The 22,004-nt window shown below is 39.8% G+C and overlaps 1 protein-coding gene across 4 annotated transcripts in view; it reads left to right on the forward strand.

Moving 5' to 3' along the window:
• Nucleotides 1-22,004, forward strand: part of greb1l (GREB1 like retinoic acid receptor coactivator) — a 55,237-nt gene that overhangs the window by 19,756 nt on the left and 13,477 nt on the right. For 2 of the 4 annotated variants that reach the window (XM_066719264.1, XM_066719283.1), the window contains exons 2-13: nucleotides 8,605-8,697; nucleotides 12,844-13,003; nucleotides 13,298-13,501; nucleotides 13,914-14,090; nucleotides 14,599-14,775; nucleotides 15,348-15,467; nucleotides 16,251-16,382; nucleotides 17,882-18,016; nucleotides 18,582-18,701; nucleotides 19,745-19,882; nucleotides 20,354-20,539; nucleotides 21,420-21,752. In XM_066719264.1, coding sequence (XP_066575361.1) covers nucleotides 12,847-13,003; nucleotides 13,298-13,501; nucleotides 13,914-14,090; nucleotides 14,599-14,775; nucleotides 15,348-15,467; nucleotides 16,251-16,382; nucleotides 17,882-18,016; nucleotides 18,582-18,701; nucleotides 19,745-19,882; nucleotides 20,354-20,539; nucleotides 21,420-21,752 — 1,879 coding nt within the window. In that variant the 5' untranslated portion in view covers nucleotides 8,605-8,697; nucleotides 12,844-12,846. Of the gene's footprint in view, nucleotides 1-6,285; nucleotides 6,517-7,375; nucleotides 7,460-8,604; nucleotides 8,698-12,843; nucleotides 13,004-13,297; nucleotides 13,502-13,913; nucleotides 14,091-14,598; nucleotides 14,776-15,347; nucleotides 15,468-16,250; nucleotides 16,383-17,881; nucleotides 18,017-18,581; nucleotides 18,702-19,744; nucleotides 19,883-20,353; nucleotides 20,540-21,419; nucleotides 21,753-22,004 lie in introns of those variants that run through there. The other 2 variants (XM_066719274.1, XM_066719282.1) reach the window with 2 other exon arrangements.

Consider the following 22,004-nt stretch of genomic DNA (forward strand, 5'->3'; position numbering starts at 1 on the left):
CTATTTTGTCTGCATTTATTTGAAAAATAGCTTCTCTGACGATTGGAGAAAATTAAGGACCTTCACAACTGTATGTAAAATTATCTACTTTCGATGAAGGTCTGTTGAGACTGTCTGGACTCAGGACTGATAAGCCACAGGCTTTGGCAGTGGCATTTTACACCCATCTACTAGGACTGCTTGACCACATTTGTAACTGGGTTTTGTGTAAATACTCCTGGAATGCTGAAGCTGGCAAGGTCAGACTGACCTCTCTGTTCCTACTGGCCTGTTTCTATTGATCAGCCTATTTGAAAGGTTAAGCTAACACTGAGATGAGAAGGCACTTGAGATGCATACGATAGCAATCGGGACAGCCAGTAACGGAAACTCTGAGGATGCGATGCCTTCGCTACAGCTCCGTAAGTGGAGACTTGGCCTTATTTGAATTTTGATGAGGCAGCTCTGGCACCATGTTACACCATGTTCTCATGCTGGCCATCCAAAAATAAAGCCCTGCAATCTTAGTGATTTTAGTTTGTTTCCAGGTGTAAAGCAAGTGTTGAATTATATTAAAACCTCCTCCAGGTGGACCAGTTCTCAAGTTCAGATTTAATTGGAATAATTATAGCTTTGCATGAATTCCACAGAGAATGTGTAGTGTGTGTAATTGAACTGCATCAAGTGTTTTGTTATTTCTCCTCAATCATTCCCTTGCTGAGGATATCACCTCTGGATCGCATTATCACTGATCTACGCAGTGTAATGTACTGCTGAAAACTGGCGGCTTGATGTGTTCTCAGTGATGGCCACTAGTGTAAAATGTTCAGTTAAGAGTGGTGGCATTAAGGTGTTGTTAAACGAGGCTAAATCAGACAAATCATTCCAGTGGGAAAATTGTGTTACATGGTACATTTACATTGGAAACGCATCTAATGGGGGCTATTTAAGAACCTTTGTTAATACTTAATGCCTAATGCTGATCTTTGTTTGAAATTGGGCCTCAGTTTAAGGTTAAAAGCCTTGCCCTTAAACCCATCCAGATTACCAGGGTGTACCGCAAGGTCAGCATTTAAATTGGCTATGTGGGGGTACAAAGACTTGCCTGGTCCTAATGAATTGACTGCAATAGTAGTGATATACAACCCCACTATCAGCATCTATTGCCCTTTTAAATCTCTTGATTTTGAAATAAGTTTTATAACTGGACAGTAAACTTCCAGTGGCTTAATGATGATGACTTCTTCATCTGCCCAAATGCCCCTTTTGTCTGCCTCAACCCCCTCTACCCCCTACCCCCCTTAAACCTTGTATTACCCCTTTAGAGTCCCACGGCAAGTCCCCCTCTGCCTATTCACAGCCCTTGCGTCTCTGTGGCCGACTCCAGCAATGGCATTCAGCTGGAATGCCGGCTTTTGTTTTGCTAGCTCGGTGGAGGCCTCTGTAACTCCAGCAGTCATCTGGTATCCTCACTAGTGTTATTTGCACTTCAGTGCTCAGCAGGTAGTCTGGGGCTTTTATAAGGAAATTAGACCATGGCCTGCCACCCTGGTAGCAAAGCGACACTGGGATTCTTCATCCGTGCATGAGTGAGAATCGCGGGGAAAGTCAGTTTGTTCTCGAGGCTTTAATTATTGTTTTGTTTAATGCACGATGGCGTCACAAGAGCACTTTACAGTACATTATCTGCTACCCAGAGTTCAAACAAACGGTGTGTTTTTACACGTCCCCATGTTTAGTGTCTTGTAGCAGCAGAACCATCCGGTACAGTGCTCTGTGTAGAGATTTATGCTATTTCCTGTTTGTCATTCTCAGACAAAATATATACATTTGAAATAATCAAATTTACTCCACAAGTGGTCTGGCCAACATAGTCTGTGAAGTGTATTCCTGTCCCGAAGTTTGAGTATACTATGGAGATAAGATTTTGTCAAATGTTTTTATTGATTTAAGAGAGATTAGCATGTTTGTCTACTTCAACAATGCTGTAGGTTTCAGACCATTATAATTTAGTAAGATTAAGATTAAAATGTTTGTGCTATTAGTTATTCATGTTATAAAATTGTCCTTTCTGCGTTTCCATGTTGAGTAGAGTAGCTGAATGTTGTAAATGCTTTACATTTTGGCAATTATCTGACATCTCGCTTGGGCTGATTTAACAACATTTATAGCAGGGAAAAAGTATGAGAACAATTAATGTGTTTTTACAAATTGAACGTGTAAAACTTAAATACAAAATTGCCACTAATTTAGCAGATTTATCTAGATGTAAAGTACCAGATGTATGTTGTTGTTTTATTCGCTGGTTTATCCACACTGATTTCCTTCTGGTTTTGAATCCTTTTTCAGACTTATTTGTAATGAACTGTACCTGCCACATCATAAGCCCTGAACCTCTCTGTGACCTGTGCTATGAATCTGTAAAACTGATGAGGTGTCCTGGTTCTGGGGAACTCCTCAGAATTATTTTACCACAGAGTTGTGCTTGCATGGCATTCCTGCAGGTATAATGCACACGACTGAACTCCATAGGAGATGCCTCTAGCCTCTCCTGGCTTCTATCTCAAGATGCGTCTGTACTGCTCATGTTACCCTTCACTCATGTTTGCTAAAACCATTATGAAAGGTATTCTCAAAACAGTCTGCTTTGCTTATGTTATTGTGAGCCATTTCTATTTTCTTATTATATGCTCTTCCTTTCATATTTCTGTACTTCCTGCATGCATCTGTGGTTCATATATGTCTCTCTATATAATTGTATGTATTATTTGTACACATGTTTACACTCTATTGTGTCATGACATGAGAATAGGAAAAAAATCACAATTAGGAAAAGCTATATTAACCATAGCTTGACCGAAAATAGATTTACAGATTATCCAAATCTCTGGCCATGGAAGCATATACCTAGAAAATACATATATCTAGTTCTGTTGTTCATTACCCCCACTATGCACACAGTATTTTTCAAAGTTTGCATTTGCGGTGTCAGTGGACACAAGAAAACTAGGCCATTGTATGCCCCCTGTTCTTTTAATAATTGGTGGTATTGGAGCTTTGAAGCTGTTGAAGTTATTTTTTATGTAATGGACTGATTTTATACTTTTATACAAAATCTGAATTCCTTTGCCTATCTGAACCAGTTAATCTGGGATTTAATTTTGTTTCCTTCTTAGTGAAACTTGGTTATTTTTCCAGAATGTCCTGAAGGACTAGAATATAGAAGAGTAAAAAACAAAAAACAAACAAAAAAAACCATTCCACAGTCCTGTTGCATTATTGAACTGGGGCTTTGGGCAGTGCATATTCTAAGTAAATGGAAATGTATTCTAGTTTTAAACAAATGTTACTTCCTTGTTTTGTTATTTCTGCAACACGGTTTAACTATTATCTCCTGAACTGTGTCAGTAAAAGCAGAGTGACAGAGTGTCACCCTAGGGATTCACTTGCACTTGTTTATGTGTTTGTCCAGCTTCATAATACAAGGCTTAGATGTGCATGTTATTGATAACTGATCAAAACATATTCAAGTAATATGAATAAAGGCTCTGACTGAGCATTTACTAGGCCACCATTGCTAGACAGAGGTAAATCCCCCAGAAAAAACCCACTTTGCATGGTAGTATGGCATGTGGTCTTTCTGGGAAAACTACTAACGAGTAGATCCTGTTCCATGTAGGAATTGTCTCTCCAGTTAAAATACAAACTAAAACATGTGCTTGACAGCTTTGGCGTGAAAGTCCTCTGAATGTCACATTTTGAAGCTTCCAGCACAGGTTCTGATATAGAAGATAAACTCTTTTGTTTCTCCCAGCAAAGGGTCTAGTGTATGTGAATGATTGGGAGGAGGTGGGGTTGTGCATTCAAACCAGTTCCATTGTTTTTCAAGAGAGCTCTTTTAAGTTGGGGAAGCCTATAGTGTTTAGGAAATTCTTTCTGAAGAATGGGGTTTATATACCAGTGTCAATGTCAGAGGTTTGGTAAGATGAAAATGAAAGACTGGAAAGTGGATTGATTTTGAAGATGTTGCATCTACTGCTGTACTTTTATCTCAGTGTATATGGCTGCAAACAAAAGCATGTGTGGAGTGGATTAAAGCTAGAAGACTCATTTGAAATACAGAAACAGTTAAGGCTTTCTGTTCTCTGAAAGACACTAACACTTAAGGGAATCAAGTATGTTTAAAATGTTGGTTTACTTACCTGTTTAACACAAATGCATTATTAAAATGACAAATGTATTAAAACTTGCTATTTTAAAGAGTGCTACCTTAACAAAAAGCAAAACATATGTGATTGATAAGGCTGTGTGTATTTTCTGCAATCAATACGATTGGTAATACGAGTGCTGTGTACACATGGAGCCTTGTTTGAGGTTTGCTTTTCTTTATGTTGGCTCTGAGCTCCCGATGTTTGTGTGGCAAATTCTTGGTGGCATTATGCCAACAGCGAAAATATTTAGTTTGACAGCTCGTTCTGTTCTTCACTAGTGAATGTGAGTCACACTGTCCCAGCACTTATGAGACTTGACTGTAATAGAAGGGATCTACAGTATAATCTAGAGTGGTAATCAGGCACTTTTCTTCACCCCTGCATGTGTTTTGCTAATTGGCTATGTAATTGTGAAGTAAAAGATTTCTAAGACCACCATTATATTAATTCAATAATTATCAGCTGAGTTTATTTCTCTCGTTAGAAATTTGCAAGAATTTTATCTTAACATCTTGGGGTCCAACAAATGCTGCATTTATGTTATACCAGCCCTTTTAATTGATTCTGGCATAGCAGCAAGTGCTAACATGATATTGATTAATGAGATTTGTTAGTCCAGTCTGTTTCAAAATGGCTGCTTAATTTGTCTCTGAAACATCGCTGAAATCACTTTACATTTAAGCTGTTTCTTATTTTAGACCATATAAATTCTTTTGAAAGAAAAAAGAAGCTTGTGCCGATTGGTTTTAGGAAATGTTTCTAATAGTTTCTAGAGCCTATTCAGCTTGTATTTATGAGGTAATTCCTTACTGAAGTAGAAAATCTCCCTAATGTTAATTTCTATTTCATCCATATATTAAATCTGCTGCATTGGGACTTTCGCAGAGTTAACCAACATACATTTTTTTTTTGAAAGAGGGAGGATGTGTGGGAGCCTTCATTTTAATGGATAAACATAGTTCTAAAAAATAACATGAGGTCACCTGAGCAGAACTGCCTTCTCACAGAAACGCATAGAAACTTCAGTCTAGACATGTTGAGGTCGTTGCTCAGATATCACAAGTAAATCTAGAGCAACAGTGTTTTTGAATATAGGAACGCAGGAAAGGTTAGGTATATGCCCGTCTTTCATGTTTAGTTACTGGTAGCTTTACTGATCTGTGAATCTCATCAAGCTGTTTCTTTAAGGATTTCAGTGAACCAGAATGGGCAGTATGTTTTGGTTACAAAGCGTAAAAATACTCAGTGTTCAAGTTAATCATTTATACATGTGAGGGGTTTGTAGGCATTACAAAGGTAAAACTTATTTTTCAAAAGGAAAAAGGTTTAATCTATTCCTAACTGTCTTCCTTTTGAAATAAATGCTTGGCTCTTTAATACACCTCAGTTTTTTGTGGGAACGCACATGACCTCTAACGTCACAATTTGACCAAATGTCTCTTATTTGACAAGCACTACATGGAGTCACTACTTTCTTTAAGTGAACCCTTCTGTACATTTGTGCAAACTTACTCACCCCACAAATGTCTGTAGCAGATTGGGCAATGCATTATTGTCAGAAAATGTAATTATTTCCACTTTTCTGATTGCAAGCAGTGATTGTGTGGGGTGGTGCAAGTCTATGAGACAAGGTGCAGGTTTTGACTTTGCATTCCTCTGAAAGCATTCTGATATTGCCAGGGTTGCCTACAATCTAAATTGGCCCAATAAACTGGACAGAGAGGGAGCGAGCGTGATAGAGGCTGGGAGTCAAGATTTATGGTGCCCCAGTCCGTCAAGAATGGTGTCTTTTTGCTGATGTTGTGGGGTCACCTTCTGTGTGCATCTCCTGATCGCTGGTGTGGCTGGAGGAGATGTTGTCGTCTTTTGTTCACTCAGCAGTATGGTCCTCTAAGAGCATCTGTCACTGCAGGGGGGAGCCTGGCAAGATGGATGAGTCCCAAGTGAACTCTTCTTTGGAACAAATGGTAGAAATGAGGAAGGACAGGGAGGGGGGAGGGGTTGTGTGAGTGTGTGTGAGAGAGAGAGGGAGAGAGAGGGAGAGAGATTGGTGGAATGGTGGGTGGGGGTATTCTTACTACATGAAACAAGGAACAAGAATTATCTGTCAGAGTTAAGGAGTATCAAGAACTGAGCTGGTGGATGGGCAAGAACAGGCCACATGACTTGTTTGGCAAATAGTCACAGCTTTTCATTGTGCCTGAGTACACAATGAATGTGAGGGTCTGAGTGTGGTGTCTTTGGATTTGCCATTTCTCTTGTTTGAGGGTTGCACTCTGGACTGGGAGCTGGCAGGAGGAGGGTGGACAGTTGCATGGCATGGAAGGTAATCTTGCTGAACCCAGATTTGCACACTTCAGTTATGTTTTAAAGGAGCTAGTGTGTTTGCATGAGAGTAGCTATTTTTGTTCTCCAGCAATGTTGGCACTTTGTATTTAGAGATATTTATAGCTGTGTTGTTTTTTTGCTGCTGCTGCTTGTCAACCTCAGTGTTTCAGTGTGTTTATTTCAAATCAAAAAAGAACACAAAGGTTTTCCTTGTTTTGTATCCTTTTATTACAACATGTCTCTGTATTGATCTGGTAAAGGTGGAGCACTGAACTGGCCTGTCAACCTTTCTTTCTAAAGACAGTCCTTACAGTAAATTGAACTTAAATAAATAACAATGTGCCTTAGCTCTTTATGGTGCAAGGAGCATGATATAAAGTGGGTTGAGTTAATTTAAGTGCATTTACATCTAGCCTTTCTGGATATATGTAATTATGCAAATAAATGGCTAAACAAAAGATAGAGGAGGGCATGCACTGGGGAGAATGTGTGGTCATTGAATAGAGCTGCTACTGCCTGGAGGCAAAGGTCTTGGCTTGCATAGTAATTAGACTAAAAGACACCCAACATTTCCTTATTAGTAGGCAGCGTGTGGAGTGTTGGGCAAGCAAATACTTTAGGCTAAGTCTGAGTAGCCATTTAGATTGGGTTACAGCTTTTTCATCAAGACCCTTGTGGTCTTTGGAGGGGCAGTGAAGCTTGACCTCACAGGCCATCTGTATTGGACAAGCATGCAACCAGCCGCACAGGCCAAGTGTGGCTCTGGCTTTCGGAAGGAGAAGAGGTTATAAACTATGCTATGGTCCAGCTAGGATTTGTCTTTTACCTTCTTGATAGTTCTGTTTTTTTTTTTTCAGCTTTGTTATCTTGGTATAGTCAGTACACTATCGTTGGCAGGTATGTTATTGGAATCAACCTGAAGATGATAATACACACTGCAGGTACCATCTACAATATGTTAAAAAGGCATATTCAATTATTTTAACCTCTTATATTAGTCAATTAATTCCTTTTAAGTTCAATATGCATGTTGTACAATTGAGTAATTACCCCCCCCCCCCACTACCCCCACCCCCTTTTCTTTTTTGTGTTTAAGAACAGATGCTCTCCCTCAGAAGATTAAAATGTTGAATGGTACCTTTGGGGAGATAATCGGGTGCAAACATCTCACAACGGCAGTAATGAGCTTTACTGGCCAGTTTCTAATCTAGCAAACATTGGAGCCTGCATATTGGGGAGGCTTAGTGATAAATAATATAATTGTTAATGTTGGGGTTCCCAGTCATTCTATTACATTTTAAGAAGTGCATTTAACTATTTTATGTCAATTGTAAACACTTTAAATTTAAAACTGCAATGACCCTATTATTATTAATAATAAGAATGAAGTTAATCATCATAATAACACAGAGTTCACACTGTGTGTCCAATTTTACACACTAAGCAAATTTTCATTAGTATTTTGTGGACAGAAACCACATATCAACATATTAAAAGTGGAAGAAATATATGAAGAACATAAAGATACAAGTTTATAGCCACATAAAAAAAGTTTTGCTTTATTTTTTTTAAAGTTTAATTCCAGGCTTTAAGAATAATGATTTGAGAGAAGTGAGCTCTTGTACTGCACTGACTTCTACTTTCAGGTGCCTTTAGATACATTCCTTTTATAGGTAAACTATGAACTGTTGTATTAGGAAACAGGGATATTGTTTTACTATTCTCCTTGCTAAGCTTTTGTAGGGAAGGTCACATGACCACTGCTCAGATAACTACCAAAAGCTCCTGTTTCTAGGAAGGCAGTGTAATGGTAATGCGTGATTACAGAGGAACCAATTATGGCTACTTGTGCATTAGCTGTTTGAATGTCATATAGAGGTCTGCATGATATGGACTTATTTGGTTATTGATTGTTTACAAAAACAAAAATTAGACCAACAAAATGGAACCAAGTAAATGGTATAGGGAGATGCTTACTGTATGTGGAAGAGCCTGAAATTAACCTGGGCAGGGCTGGCAAAACAGTAGGGTTATGCTCAGAAACGGTGGCACTGATAATAAACCATTCCTTTCTCTCTCTCTGCAGGTGCTAAAGCTCTGTCAACAAGGAGGGTAACGAGACGGCATGCTATGAAGTGGAGGTGAACATGTTCCAAGAAGGTTAAGATAAACACACAAGGTAAACTAATGATTTGTGATCGATTTAAGTAGGCAGATTTAGACTAGGGACACGAACCTCGATGTCAACGGTGTTGGTGATGGTGTGTGTCTGCCTGTACTCTGTATTGTATTGTATTGTATTGTATTGTATTGGCTGTCGTTCACAATACTGGAAATCGGTTTTACATACAAGAAAATTATGGAGAAAGCCTTCAGGGGCATTGGCCAAACATGAATGATTGACATGCCACATAACCAGGCATCTCTACAAATCAAAGGAGTCTCAAAATGAGGCTGTAACTGGTGCTTAATCGCCATTATAATGCCACCTTTAGATGCTGATTTATTTATTGGCATTTTTTCTTTAATGGGAGAAGCAGAACAGAAGCTTTATATGAAAGCAGAGTCGTGGCGACATACCAGGTTCAGTTTACAGCTATTAAGTTATGCCACCCAGAGACTGCTGACCGCTTATCAGTGAACCTTTTGTCAAAAGCACCTGGAGCATGGAGCTGCTGATGGAAAAGGAGACCTTGGCAATTGTGGCGATTTCTCTGTAGTTTGAATGCCAGGTGGGGGAGGAAGAAATTGCAGCTGTTTTGTTGTGGTATAATGACATCTCTCGAAAGTCAGTCCTGAACAATTGGGGGAGGTTGAATGTTGGTTAGACTAGGTCAGTAGAGGCACACTGTGGTTTCATGCATTGAGGCCGGCACAAAAGACAAGCTTCCCCCCTAAACCCCTCGGGAATTGCTTTTTTCCTTTTCAAATACAAAAATACTGTAGTCTCTTTGTGTACAGCAGCTAATCTCAGTCCAAGCTGAAATAGTGACAGTTAATCTACTCTTTTGTCTGGAGGAAGAGATCCTTTTTCACAAATCTTTGAGGTATATTTCTTTGTACTCTGTCAAAAAGTGCCACATTTAACCCCAGGGAGAAGTTACAGCAGCACACGCTGTTACTATATCCCCTGCTAATTGATACATCTGCAGACCAAGATCTTAAATGTGTTTATGGTGGTAACTTGAAGTACTTCAAAATGTAACGAAGTGAATGCAGATGTATAATTGACATTATGAATAACTTGGGTTGATCAAGAAGGGCTTCATAGGGAAACTGTACAGAATTAGAATGAGATCCTTTCTTCTAATCATTTTATGCTTTAATTTGTATACACTGGATATCGTGAAACAATAAGACCATAACAGGAATTCATGGCAGTATATTTAAACTCTACCATTACCATAAGACAGCTGAACATTACATAGTTTTTAAATGCCACCTTTTTGCCATAGCTTTACATAGGGTGGGCATGTCTCTCTGCTGTAGCTCTGGAGCACACGTCTGAAGTTAATTAGTGTGCCAGAGCTGTCCGAGATGAGAAGAGGGTTAGACTGTGAGCCCTGCCCTTCCCAGGGAAGCTGAGAAAGGTCAGGCGTCCAGGGAGGAGGCACGTGCCAGAGAACCACTTTCTGCTCCAAAGCACATGGCCTCAGCTTTTCAGGTCTGACCCCCTGTAACACAGCCCATCTAATCTCAGACGTGCTTTGGAGCCATTCAAACAGCAGCGCCAGCTTCCAGCGCTCTCCAGGACACTTCAACGCCAGCCTTAGAGAGCTTTCAGCCTCCATTTGTAGGAGTTGGTAGGGAATAAACACCTCTGACTGGAGTGGCTTTATAAACAGATTTACAGAACTCAACCAAGATTTGAGAACAAATTACTAATATTACTTTTTGAAACATTTCTGTCTGGAAACATCCCGATTTTGAAAAAATGCCATCGGCTGCATTCACACACTCAGTCTTGATTGCCCACAGTCTATTGTAAAAATATAAATTTCTAACAGGTTTTTTTAGCTGCTGATGAAATTAATTTAATCAAATTTAAATTTAAAAAATGTTCCTTTCTGAATAACAGTGAAAGTAATAGCTTAAAGAAAAATAAATATGTAGGTGCATTTTGTATATTTTTAAACTTCTCCCTAACAGTTTTCCTGTATTTCATCTGCTTTGCTATGAAGTGAAACCTTTTTATTTTCAGTCATTTTCAAACAACAAAACAAAAGAGAAATTTACATTTTTGTAACAGAAGGTTCTTCTTATTTTATATGACCTGTCTCCAAATGCTTTGAAGCTGAAACCTAGTTCGAGGTTACATTTGATAATCTGTCATTTTGAAAAGCACACAGGAATGGGAAGTATGAGTTTAAATAAAGGTTACAGAGTGTTTACAAGGGTTACTGATTGAAACAACTTAATTCAAAGTTTAAATAATAACCCTTAAACTATAGGAGATGCTGACCTTTGCAAAAAGTGTTGTTTTTGTCTGTTGCTATAGCATCAGCTTAGCACTCATCACTGTTTACATTGTTGCTTGCTAAATTAAATTCAAGGACATAAACAGTGATTTCAGTGCTTGGGCAAATTGGGTAAAAGAGAGGACTGAGAGAAGTTTGGACATTTTGATTTGAAGGATTTTTTTTTTTTCTGGACATACACAAGATAAATAACCTATTCAGAAATAAGTGATTCATAAATTGTTCATTTTGAGATGGATTAAATGGAAACATATTTGTCATCATAAATATAACAAACTACCTTATCATAAGATAATTTGGAACATATGTAATGTTCAAGTAACAAATACTAAAAGATGGAAGCTATAAGTAGCTTTTCAAGAATTATCATTATTTGTTTCATGATGTTATTCTTTAATAACTTCAAGATCCGAATTGTAGCTAAAGCTAAGAAAGGCCTCTTTACTCATAGTGCATTGATAATGCATACAAATATTTAACATTGTTGCAAAAAAAAAAAACTCTTATTATTTTATTATAAATTATGCTGTGTCAAATAATTGGGAATATACCTCTTTGTGAACATTGATTTGAAGTCCTTAAATTATATTTAATTGTAGAAACAAGAAAGGTGTTTTGGACTTCCAAAACTGCTGTACAGCTCTATTTTGTCATCTTTTGATCTTTAAATACATATTGATTGCAAATGCCATTAAGCTTCAATCCCACCAGCGAGTTATAGGTGTTCTGTTTTAGAGTATCTAATGTAATGAGAAAGTAGCTGATAGTTGGGGCGATTGTCTTCTCAGAAACGCATTGTATGAACAGCAGCCACTCCATAGAGTATTGAAATTCAGTTATTTTATTATAATATTATTTTATAGATAAAATACCAGTTTTAACCTGTGACATCTTCTCATGTGATATTAGGATGGAACATTGTAGTTAACAAGCATTGTTGTAGTCGTTCTTGCATTTCGGTTGCAGAATTCCCAATATCAGATATGGGTAGCAGGAAGTTTTAAAATCCCTTTTGAGGCATATTTAAAAAATAAGAATTTTCAAGAGGTAGGTTTTAGGAGATGAAAACTGTAGTAATAGCAGTAATGGATATTATCCGAGTGTGTTTGTGGCCTTTCTCTAATGTTTGCCCCTGATATGAGGTGGAAATGGGACCGAGTAGCACAGAGGATAGTCTTGGCAGTGTCTGCTATTGACCCATGTGGCTCATGCTATTCCTTTGCAAAACCTGTCACTCACCCCTGCTGTGTTTGAACAAGAGCCTGTCAGTAGGCCTGTTTCCCCCCCCGCCTGCTGGAGCCACGCCAGGCCAGCTCTCACTTCCTGACTCCTGACACATCGGCCACCTGCTGCAGCAGCAGCCCACACCGCCACGGGCTGCAGACCAGTGCCTGGCCACTGCTGATGTTTGTGTGTGTGTGGGGGTGGGGGGTGAAGGGGTGGGTTCAGGGACAGATTGCTGGGACTCCAGTGAAGCATGGTACTGTGGCTGAAATATAAAGAAACACTATTTGTAGCGCACACATTAGCCTTGCAAATAATTCTCAGGGCTTCCATTTCAGAAGTGGTCAGTTGCGATTTACTTTACGAAATCTGAAGGCTTTCTCCATTAACCATAGTATGTTTCAGGAAAAAAAAAAAAAAAGTATCCCCCAAAATGTAATGTTACCTTAATGTTAACATATATGTATGTTTAATTATGATTTAAAATAAGTAGTACAAGGGAGGATTCCACCTTGATCTGTGGTGAGCATTGGAGCATGGTTTATGACAATGGTGATCTGCTACCTCCATTTATTGTGGTTAATGAATTGCCAGTTAGCTGTGTGCTGGTGTCCTTCCTGCAGACAATGGGGAATTCGTACGCAGGGCAACTGAAGTCGGCTCGCTTCGAGGAGGCTCTTCACAACTCCATCGAGGAGTCCCTGCGCTCCAACAGCACTGCCCCGCGGCCGGTCTTCTCGCAGCTCTACCTGGACCCTGAGCAGTACCCTGGCACTGTGGAAGGTAGTGCTCCCTCGCTGAGCTGCGCAAACTCTTCAGCACAAGAACACAGACTACAGACTCCAGTCCTGCAACACAGACCTAGATTTATAATTTCTTCCCTCTGTTCTTACGATATACCCTCAAAAAACATCTCCGTAAGATGTGTATCCCTTTGTTCCAAAGAGATATCAGGAATGTTTATTTGTTGTCTTTTAACGCACCATTATTGTGTATATGCATGTTAGACATTACTGTGGGTTCCTTCCCTCTGTTTAAATTGAGAGGACTGTTTTCCATTTACTTTTTATTACACAGATGTGAAGCCAAAGATGGAAGGCCTTGATAAGGAAATCTCCCTACGTTACCCAGAGAGGATAAGCCAGGAGATCGCGAATGGTCCGGTCACCAATGGCACAGAGAATGAAGAGGAGGCGGAAGATGAGGACCTGTCTGACACGAGCAGCCCTCCCATTCCCTACCTGCAAAGGCCTGCTCCTGAAGGCTCCTGCACAATGGATGGTAAATCGGAAACACCAGTCCGCCAACACTCGCGTCTCAGGCAGCACTGATTCATGATTAATTTATTCTCCTCTTCTCTTCTGGAATTCAAGGGATGTTCTGTCACCTCAGCATCTTGTAACATTGTTTAAGCCATTCTATATTAACACTTTGACCTTTATACAATTTTAATGCCCTTGATTGTGACCGCTGACCTGAAGTTTACATCGCTGCTATTATGTGGACTTTTCAGTATGTCTTTCTCTAAAACTGACAGGCTGCTTTCCACTGGGCGTACTCAAAAATCCTCGGGCACACCAAAAGCCACCATCAAGTGACAAAATGAGAATTTGTTAGGTTGAATCTGGTTGGTTGTTTCTTCCCCTCAGAAACAATACTGTGTCCTTTTGTTTCTTCATTCACACATAATTAGGATTCTGCCAGGCGGGGAAAGACCTGCGTCTGGTGTCTGTGGGCATGGATCAGATTGAGGTCCAAACTGGGTTTGAGCTGGTCGGGGCCAAGTCACCCAACATCCCCGAGCACATACTGGTCTGCGCAGTGGACAAGAGGTTTCTGCCCGATGACAATGGGAAAAATGCACTTTTAGGTAGGTCTTGGACTGAGGAGTTAAAAGCAGACCGCCATTCGGATCACTGGGAAAAAATTGTATGGGGGTTAGACTACTTTCCATTCGTAATGTTTAAAATTGAAGCATTTTAACTGGAAGAATGGAAAGTCTTTTATCTAACAACATCCCTATAATCCCTGTTCCAAGCACCCATTCTCCATGATCGGAATAATGAAATACTTCAGCATTTCTCTAGTCAATTATTCTGCAGATTTATGTCTTTAATAAGGCTTATTTTGTTGACCTTTGCAATATGGCAGCTTTTCCAGACCTGTGCATTAAATCATATTTATTCACTTCCTCTAGCCACCATTGCATGCTGAGTGGAACCTACTTGCAATTAATAACTGCTCTGACTGAAGGGCATTCAATTTAAAGCACAAGACCATGTATAGGTTTAAATTGTTAGTATCCATATTAAAGTATGCTGATCAGTGGCTCTTCGTGAATGGAGATATTTAAAGAGTTATTTTCCTTTCTTGTGTAGGATTTTCAGGAAACTGTGTAGGCTGTGGGGAGAAAGGCTTCCGGTACTTTACAGAGTTTTCGAATCATATCAACCTGAAACTGGCCACCCAGCCAAAGAAGCAGAAGCACTTAAAATACTACCTGGTGAAGAACTCTCAGGGTGCTCTGTGTAAAGGACCCCTCATCTGCTGGAAAGGTGAGTGTTTGCCTCACAGCGTGGCACACACAGGACTGTCCTCAATGAATGCCTGTTTGCAGTTTGGCATTTGAAAGGTTGCAGCCTGTCTTGATGTTAAGGTTTGCTTTGCAAGCTGGCTGAAATCAATTAGATTTATATTGCTTTATGAAGATTTCATTTAATGCTGGCTTCAGTTATTGATGCTATACTTTGGTTACATTGCTAGAGTAATGTTAAGGAAGCAGATGGTTATGTTTGGAAATTGCTATGAGTATAATTGACTCATTATTCTTAAGTACTGTGTGGTTATATGTAGGGATTTTAGCTGATTTTGTAGGATTGACCTTATACCTTTACTCCCATCACTGGAAACCTATACACTTTAGTAAGTTTTAATTGGCTTCCATGGGGTTAAGAAATCACTAAAATACATTACACCACAGTAGTAGTGTATGGATGTGGGGGCCACAAATGGATTACCTAATCAAGTTAATGTTCTCTAGCATAAGGTGCTCCTTAGTTGCACGTGGGTAAACACAGTGGGATGAAAACTGAGGAAAAAAGTAACTTGTCTCCTCTTTCACCTCTAGACTGTAAAACAAGGCAGTCATGTAGCAGTACATCTTCTGCCAAGCCTAGGTCTTCTACGTCCCCCACTGCCAAGCAAGAGAATGGAGCGAGCAACGGCCACAACTCGCCGCCATTCACAGGTGAGTCTGGGGTTCAGTCCTGCAGGAACAGGCGAGCCATGACTGATGAGCTGTAAATGCAAGCTTCTGTACTGCACATCTTGTTCAGGGCCTTAATTTAATAATTAAAGACAAGAGCTGAATAAAATCCTGGACTAGCGACCTGTAGTAATCAGATTCGTATAAAGGCGAGTGGTGTTTTGAACCTCTGCAAAATAAAACAATATTTTATAGCAAAATATAGTTTTGCTTAACACGATAGGAACGACAGAAGCTGTATTCAAGATCTAACATCCTAGCATCTCCAAACTACTTAAACGCATTATGTGCACCTCATCATCAGCACAGAATGCTTTTAAGTAGTTTGGAGATGTTGGGAGCTTTGTTCAAGGCTTTATAAATGCTAAAATAAACCACATTTTTGGATGACATGGTATCTAAAATACCCTAGATGAAAGAGAGGACACATTTGTAATGCGGACAGTAATTTTCACACATTGTGTTGTATTGAAGCTGGGAAAAGAACATCCTGTTTTCTAATGATTAGGAGGTTTATAGTTCCGTTTCTTAGCAACACAGAAATATTGTGACTTGTGAATATTGTGACAATTTGAAAATTTCTTTTGCATAAGACTAGCATAAATGTGCAGTAAAAAAAAACTTTCCGTGTATTTATTTTCTTTCTTTAAGTATATGCTTAAATTGAATTATGGCATTGGTGGCTTCAATTAGTCAAACTAAATGAAGTAGAGAGAGCAAGGCTCTGAATTGATCATAGTAACAACTTTGTCTGGTCTACTGCAGATTCCCCTCCCAATCGGACGCAAACTTCCTCTACAGTGAACTTATTCGGAGGTCAGGACCCGGCCAGAGATCGCAGCCTCACGAAGCCATTAGCCTTGACCTTGTCTCAGGGGAGCAAGAACCCACCTTCAGGTTCAAGTGTTTACTTGTCATGTCTTTGACCTTCCATTATAATACCCTTGGCCTGTCTGTGCTGCATGAGTTTTCCACACGCCTGTCTTCATGCTTCCTTTCCTCTGCACTGCAGCACTGGTTGCTTATTTTACCTTCACTGATGTTGCTGGACCTGGTTAAAAAAAAAAGAAAAGAAAAATGATGGTTCCCTAATGTCGCTGATATTTTGATGGTAAATGGAGCAAAATGTAGTCCACCACTTCTGTACCAGCATTTACTGCACAAATCCTATGATTTTGGACATTAGTTTTCAGATTGAATTTCCCTGATTATTATTATTATTATTATTATTATTATTATTATTATTTTTATTTCTTGGCAGACACCCTTATCCAGGGTGACTTACAACATGAATAAGATCATGATCATGAATAAGATTGAAGCAATGGGCATTACTATGTTGTAGGTTATGAAAATGGGATTTACTCAAGTCAGTGATGAGTTTTCTTTTCATTTGTTAACCTTGTGCAGTGATTTCCAAAATAAATTCACACCATTCTCCATATGGAATAGTTATACCCACATAGCTTGTCCATTTAGTTATGTTGTGCATCCCCAAGTCATTTCTCCAAGCAGTGACAGGTGCTTAAAGCAGTGAGGCTTGCTAGTGGCTATAGGGTGCTATAGTGAAGGTCACTAGAAGTTGTTGCTTCCACTACCTAGCAACATGAGAAGACCTCAGTACCAGGGAGATAGCTTGCACATTTTAAATCTGTGGACAGCTCATTTATGACGTAGTTCCTATTGACAAACAAACCCATCAATAGATAGACACAGTCAGGTTACAGGACTTGATCAATACGCAATGGAAAAATACAGGAACAATCTACAATTGATTGCGTTTCACATACAAGTAATCAATTGCTCACTTTCCTCTTGTTTTCCAGCATGCTTCCCCCCTCCTCCCTGTGAGAGAAGAAACTTGGTTTCCAATGATAGTGTTACTATATTAGTTGAAACCTTCTTTCATAATTGATGACCAGCTGTCATACCTATTGGATTTTGAAAAACATGTATTCTAATTACACACACAGGAATTACTTCAAGATCTATGACATCTTTCCATTTGATATACACACACACAAACATATCTATATCTAAAGCTATATCTGTATGGGTATGTGTTTCTTAGTATATTATATTTGTATAGATAAAGATTGATAGAGAGATGTTTGTGTGGGTGTGTGTGTATGTATGTGTGTGTGTCAATACCTCTCAAAATATCAATATATATATATACAAAGCGATGCAGACTGTCACTCTATGCTAATTCTGCTTGCATTGTTTTGTGCACATCCCCCACTCCGCGAGCCACAAAGACATTTCAATTTCCGATTCCTCTGACCTTTTCATAAAATCACTGTATTTAGAAGATTGGAAATAAAGGAGTCATTGCCTCATTCATGCATTTTACTTAGGAAAAATAATGTATATATTTTGTCTTTGTTCTGGCATAGCTCCCACTGCCCTGCAAGTTAATGGCTCCGCTAATGGCATGAGCAACGGCAGCCGGGTGAATGTGCTGAGCCCCTCCCAGCCGGTCTCTACAGGGGCCGTGACCCAGAGCCCTGGCTACCGCAGCACTGACGCAGGTGACTAGCTTTCTTTTCATTCAGATGGCTCCTCTATTTGTACTATTGTTAAGGTAGCGATATGGTGAATGCAGCTCTCTCTCTCTCTCTCTCTCTCTCTCTCTCTCTCTCTATATATATATATATATATATATATATATATATATATATGCTACAATTTATACAAACAAAATGATTATAAGTGAATCATCCATGCTGTTTAATATTAAAACATAAGTGGAGGCCACTCATAAGGCCTGTCTTGCTTGAGCTGCTCTTAGGTACTTATTGTTCAGAGAACCTCATCAGGCTGTTTCTCAAGAGGACCCTGAACTAGGAATGACTTGGAAAATATTGCTCATAGTTTTTTTTTTTTTTTTGCGTTCGTCTAGCTCGCCATATAATTAAAATATATGTATTTAAAATATAAACTTTTGTATTAGACACTTGTGCTTTAAACTGGTGCAGTTTTCTATATTAAATTTGAAGTAGTTTGACCTTCGCAATCCCTCTCAAGGCTGGCAATGACTGTGTAGCTTTGCATCTGCCAGTATACCAGCTCAGCTTTTTAATGCCCCCTCCTCAGCTGCCATGAGCTCTGGCCCTCCCAAGAAACGTCACCGCAGCTGGTACCCGGGCTCTCCTATGCCAGTTCCTGCAACTGCTGTTCCTGTGCCAGCGATCCGGCCTGTAATCCGGTCAGCAGGTAGGCCTTGTGCAGTTCTTTGAAAATAATTTCTATCTTCAGATATGTACACCTTTAGGATTTGTAAGAGCTGCTTAAATGTTGTTGTTGTTTTTTTTTTCTGTAGGAAGAACAGTGAAGTGTGGCTTATGACACTTAAGACCATCTTAAAAACCCTGCAGTTGTTCAGGGGAGAACCCTGTGGAACAGAATGACCTGTACTTTTTTTTTTTCGAACAAGCTCTCTTAACCTTGGCCAGGCAATGTACCTATGACCTCATAATCCAGAGGTTGCCTGTGCTAATAACCAGGGTTAATTAGTGTGCCTCTCGTTCTGAGCAGTGACATGGCCAAAGCTCATTTCATTTGTTTTGTTTTCTCCTTTTTTTTGGGGGGGGTTGTTAATGTGATCTCCATGGTAACAGGGTCAGAGTTTAGTACTGCAGGAAATCATGTTGCTTAAGGAGAATCCAGTCAGAAAGCAATGCGTTTGCAGCCACTTGGCTGCAAGTGCTAGATTAAGGCAGTGAAGGGGAGGTCTCTCTACGGCCGCCACGATCAGAGTGTGTGTGTAAATACAAACCAAGAGAATGCATTGTCTTCTGACTGTTTAAGGACACTGAAATGGATTGTGTAGTCTTAAATGCAGAGGTGATATTTCTCAGTAGTACATGAATTACTATGATACAGGCATGTGTCATCAGCTCAGCTTTATTCTTTGTTACTATATTCTTGCAGCATGTTAACATCTGTTCATTAATAATAAAGATGCTGCGTGAGACTCCCTATTTATCAAGCTTTCCTTTGCTGGCATGACATTGGAACTCCAGCAATAGGTATTTTGAAAATCCTATGGCTTGTTAGATGGATAGATCCTTGTATTTATACTTGGATAGCTGGTGCCTCGGTCTACTGCAGGGGTGTGAAAGCAGTGATGTGGTTTTATTTTATAAGGACAACACTGACCAACGCTGTTGTGAAGCAATCTCTTTATCCTTTGAAAATCAGGGAAGGTGTGTTTCCAGTTTGGCAAAAGCTAACCCCAGTGTGTGCTGTTCTCACAGAGGCTCTGCTACCTGCCCCTGCTCCTCCGCCAACAGTGTCCGGCGTGCTGCAGCCCCAGGCCATCCCCGCAGGAGAGACCGTCATTGTGCCGGACAATCTGCTCAACACCTCCGCAGTCAGGCCTGTTATTCTCATTGGTAAGGGCTTTGGAGGAAACCTGCTTTTTATGTATGCCATTAAATGACATAAGATAAAAAAATTAACATATCACTAGGTTTACAATAGATACGGGAATGACTGCTTTTCATACTTGTCATAAATCAACAATAGAACTCCGTTAGATTGTTAGTTTTGTGTCTCTCCATTCTGTTCCTTAGGTAACAAGTATATATATATTTTTTAGATCTCAAAAAATGTAAATTTCCAGCATATTTATCTAGCAGTTTTTTTTTGTTTTTTTTTGTCCTGGTCTACACCATGTCAACTCTCCCAGTGCTTGTCTTATATCAACTAGAGATCTTTAAAAGCTGTGTCCCTGTTTATAATGGCCTTGTGTGATTAGATATATTTGCCAACTGCATACCCTTTGAAGAAGAGAACTGATAAAGGGGAAGCAAGGGTGGACTTGTTGAGCTGCTATTTACTGCATCATGACTGTTTCATTTCAGGTTATGGCACTTTACCTTATTTCTATGGCAATGTGGGAGATATAGTAGTCAGTCCACTTCTGGTGAGCTGCTTCAAGAACCCCCAGCACAACAGCAGGACACTAGAGAAGCTGGGAATGTCCACCAGTCAGCTCCTGAGTGTGGAGAACATGATTTTACTCACCCTGCAGTATTTGGTGCGATTAGGTAAGATGGATAAGTGCTACTGCTGCAAAGGGATGATACTCTTCCTTCAATCCATTTTTCCAGACCCCACCCCCCCCCGCCCACTTCTGCTCAAGTCCCTGTGTTTGTTGATCAGTCTCAGACCAGAGAGTGGGATTAACATGTCTGCGTAACTGTATGGAAGAGCTTTCTGTTTGGGTTTTGGGTTTCAAGGTCTGAGAGGTTTAAGCTGGGATTAAAAGGTCTATTTCTGCCTTTAGTTCTTTTATATCATTTTTCAGGGCTTCTTTTTGTTCCCACCAAGGACATGTCACCCTCCCACCTCGCTAAATGACAATCCTGTTAACACCCTCGCTATAATTAGGCCTTTATCAGGGTGTGTTGAGCCTAATGATCTGGTCTGGCAGGATGTCCTTCCTGTCACCTGTATACTGTAGGCCCATACTTTCCTTCATTGTTGTGTCACTATTTTACAGTTTAAGCTATTTATCTAATTGCTCAGTCTTATTTTCTCTGGAAGAAAAACAAATGATCCAGACTGCAGTGATCTGTATCTGTAGCATTGGACTACAAGTCAGACAAGCTGATATAATACTGAAAAGTTTTAAATTAATCCCATAGATGATTTCAGATGAGTGTACTTTTGTCTTAAATAAACTGTAGTTGATATCTCTCATGGGAACTGCACCAGATTAGTGTATTCCACAACATTATCCTGTTAAAATATTTTTCATTTCGGCAGCCATGAACACTAATTATTTTTGAAATACACATTCATCTTAGGGAATTAAAATTCTTCATGCCTTCTACACATAGCACTGTCTACAGCTGTGTTACTCTGTTGTGCAGCAACAATAAACACGCCTTTTGGGTGGTGCAACACCCATGTGTTTCTTCCCAGGCTCAGACCAGATCCCTCTGCGGGAGGAGTTTGAGCAGATCACCTTAAAGGCCATGCAAGGTGGGCCGTCGCTGAAGGAGCAAGCACCCCTGCATTTGGGCTCCAGTGTGACCTCCATCTCGCCCGCTCAGTTGCCCTGGCTGGCCCGCCTCACCGCCAGCGTCTCGCGGGACTCCGTACAGGTCCTCATCACCCCCAATTCCCTGGGGGAGGGCATCTCCGAGTCTCTGCGCTCCCTCAGCGAAATGCCGCCACAGCAGAGCCTGCCGGACTATGTCGTTGTCATCTGCTCCTCCAAGACTCGGGGCAATGAGTTTTGTGTTCTGGTCTTAGGTGGGTGCCTCTTGCCTCTTTGGAACAGTTCTAAACAGTTCTGCACTAATTTTATACGTTTATAAATTCGGGCAGAAGCAAGACTCGGGATTAAGGAAACTTTTTTAGATTTTTTTTTTTTTTTTTTAATAAATGGATGTTCAAAGGACAGATATGTTTGGAAGGTACTATGTTTAATTCAAATCTATAGATAATAGTGTACGATAAAAGGGCAAATCTAGCTAAATTAGAATATTGTTGATTTAGATATTA

Source organism: Amia ocellicauda, chromosome 2, assembly GCF_036373705.1.
Source record: "Amia ocellicauda isolate fAmiCal2 chromosome 2, fAmiCal2.hap1, whole genome shotgun sequence".
Lineage (NCBI taxonomy): Eukaryota > Metazoa > Chordata > Actinopteri > Amiiformes > Amiidae > Amia > Amia ocellicauda.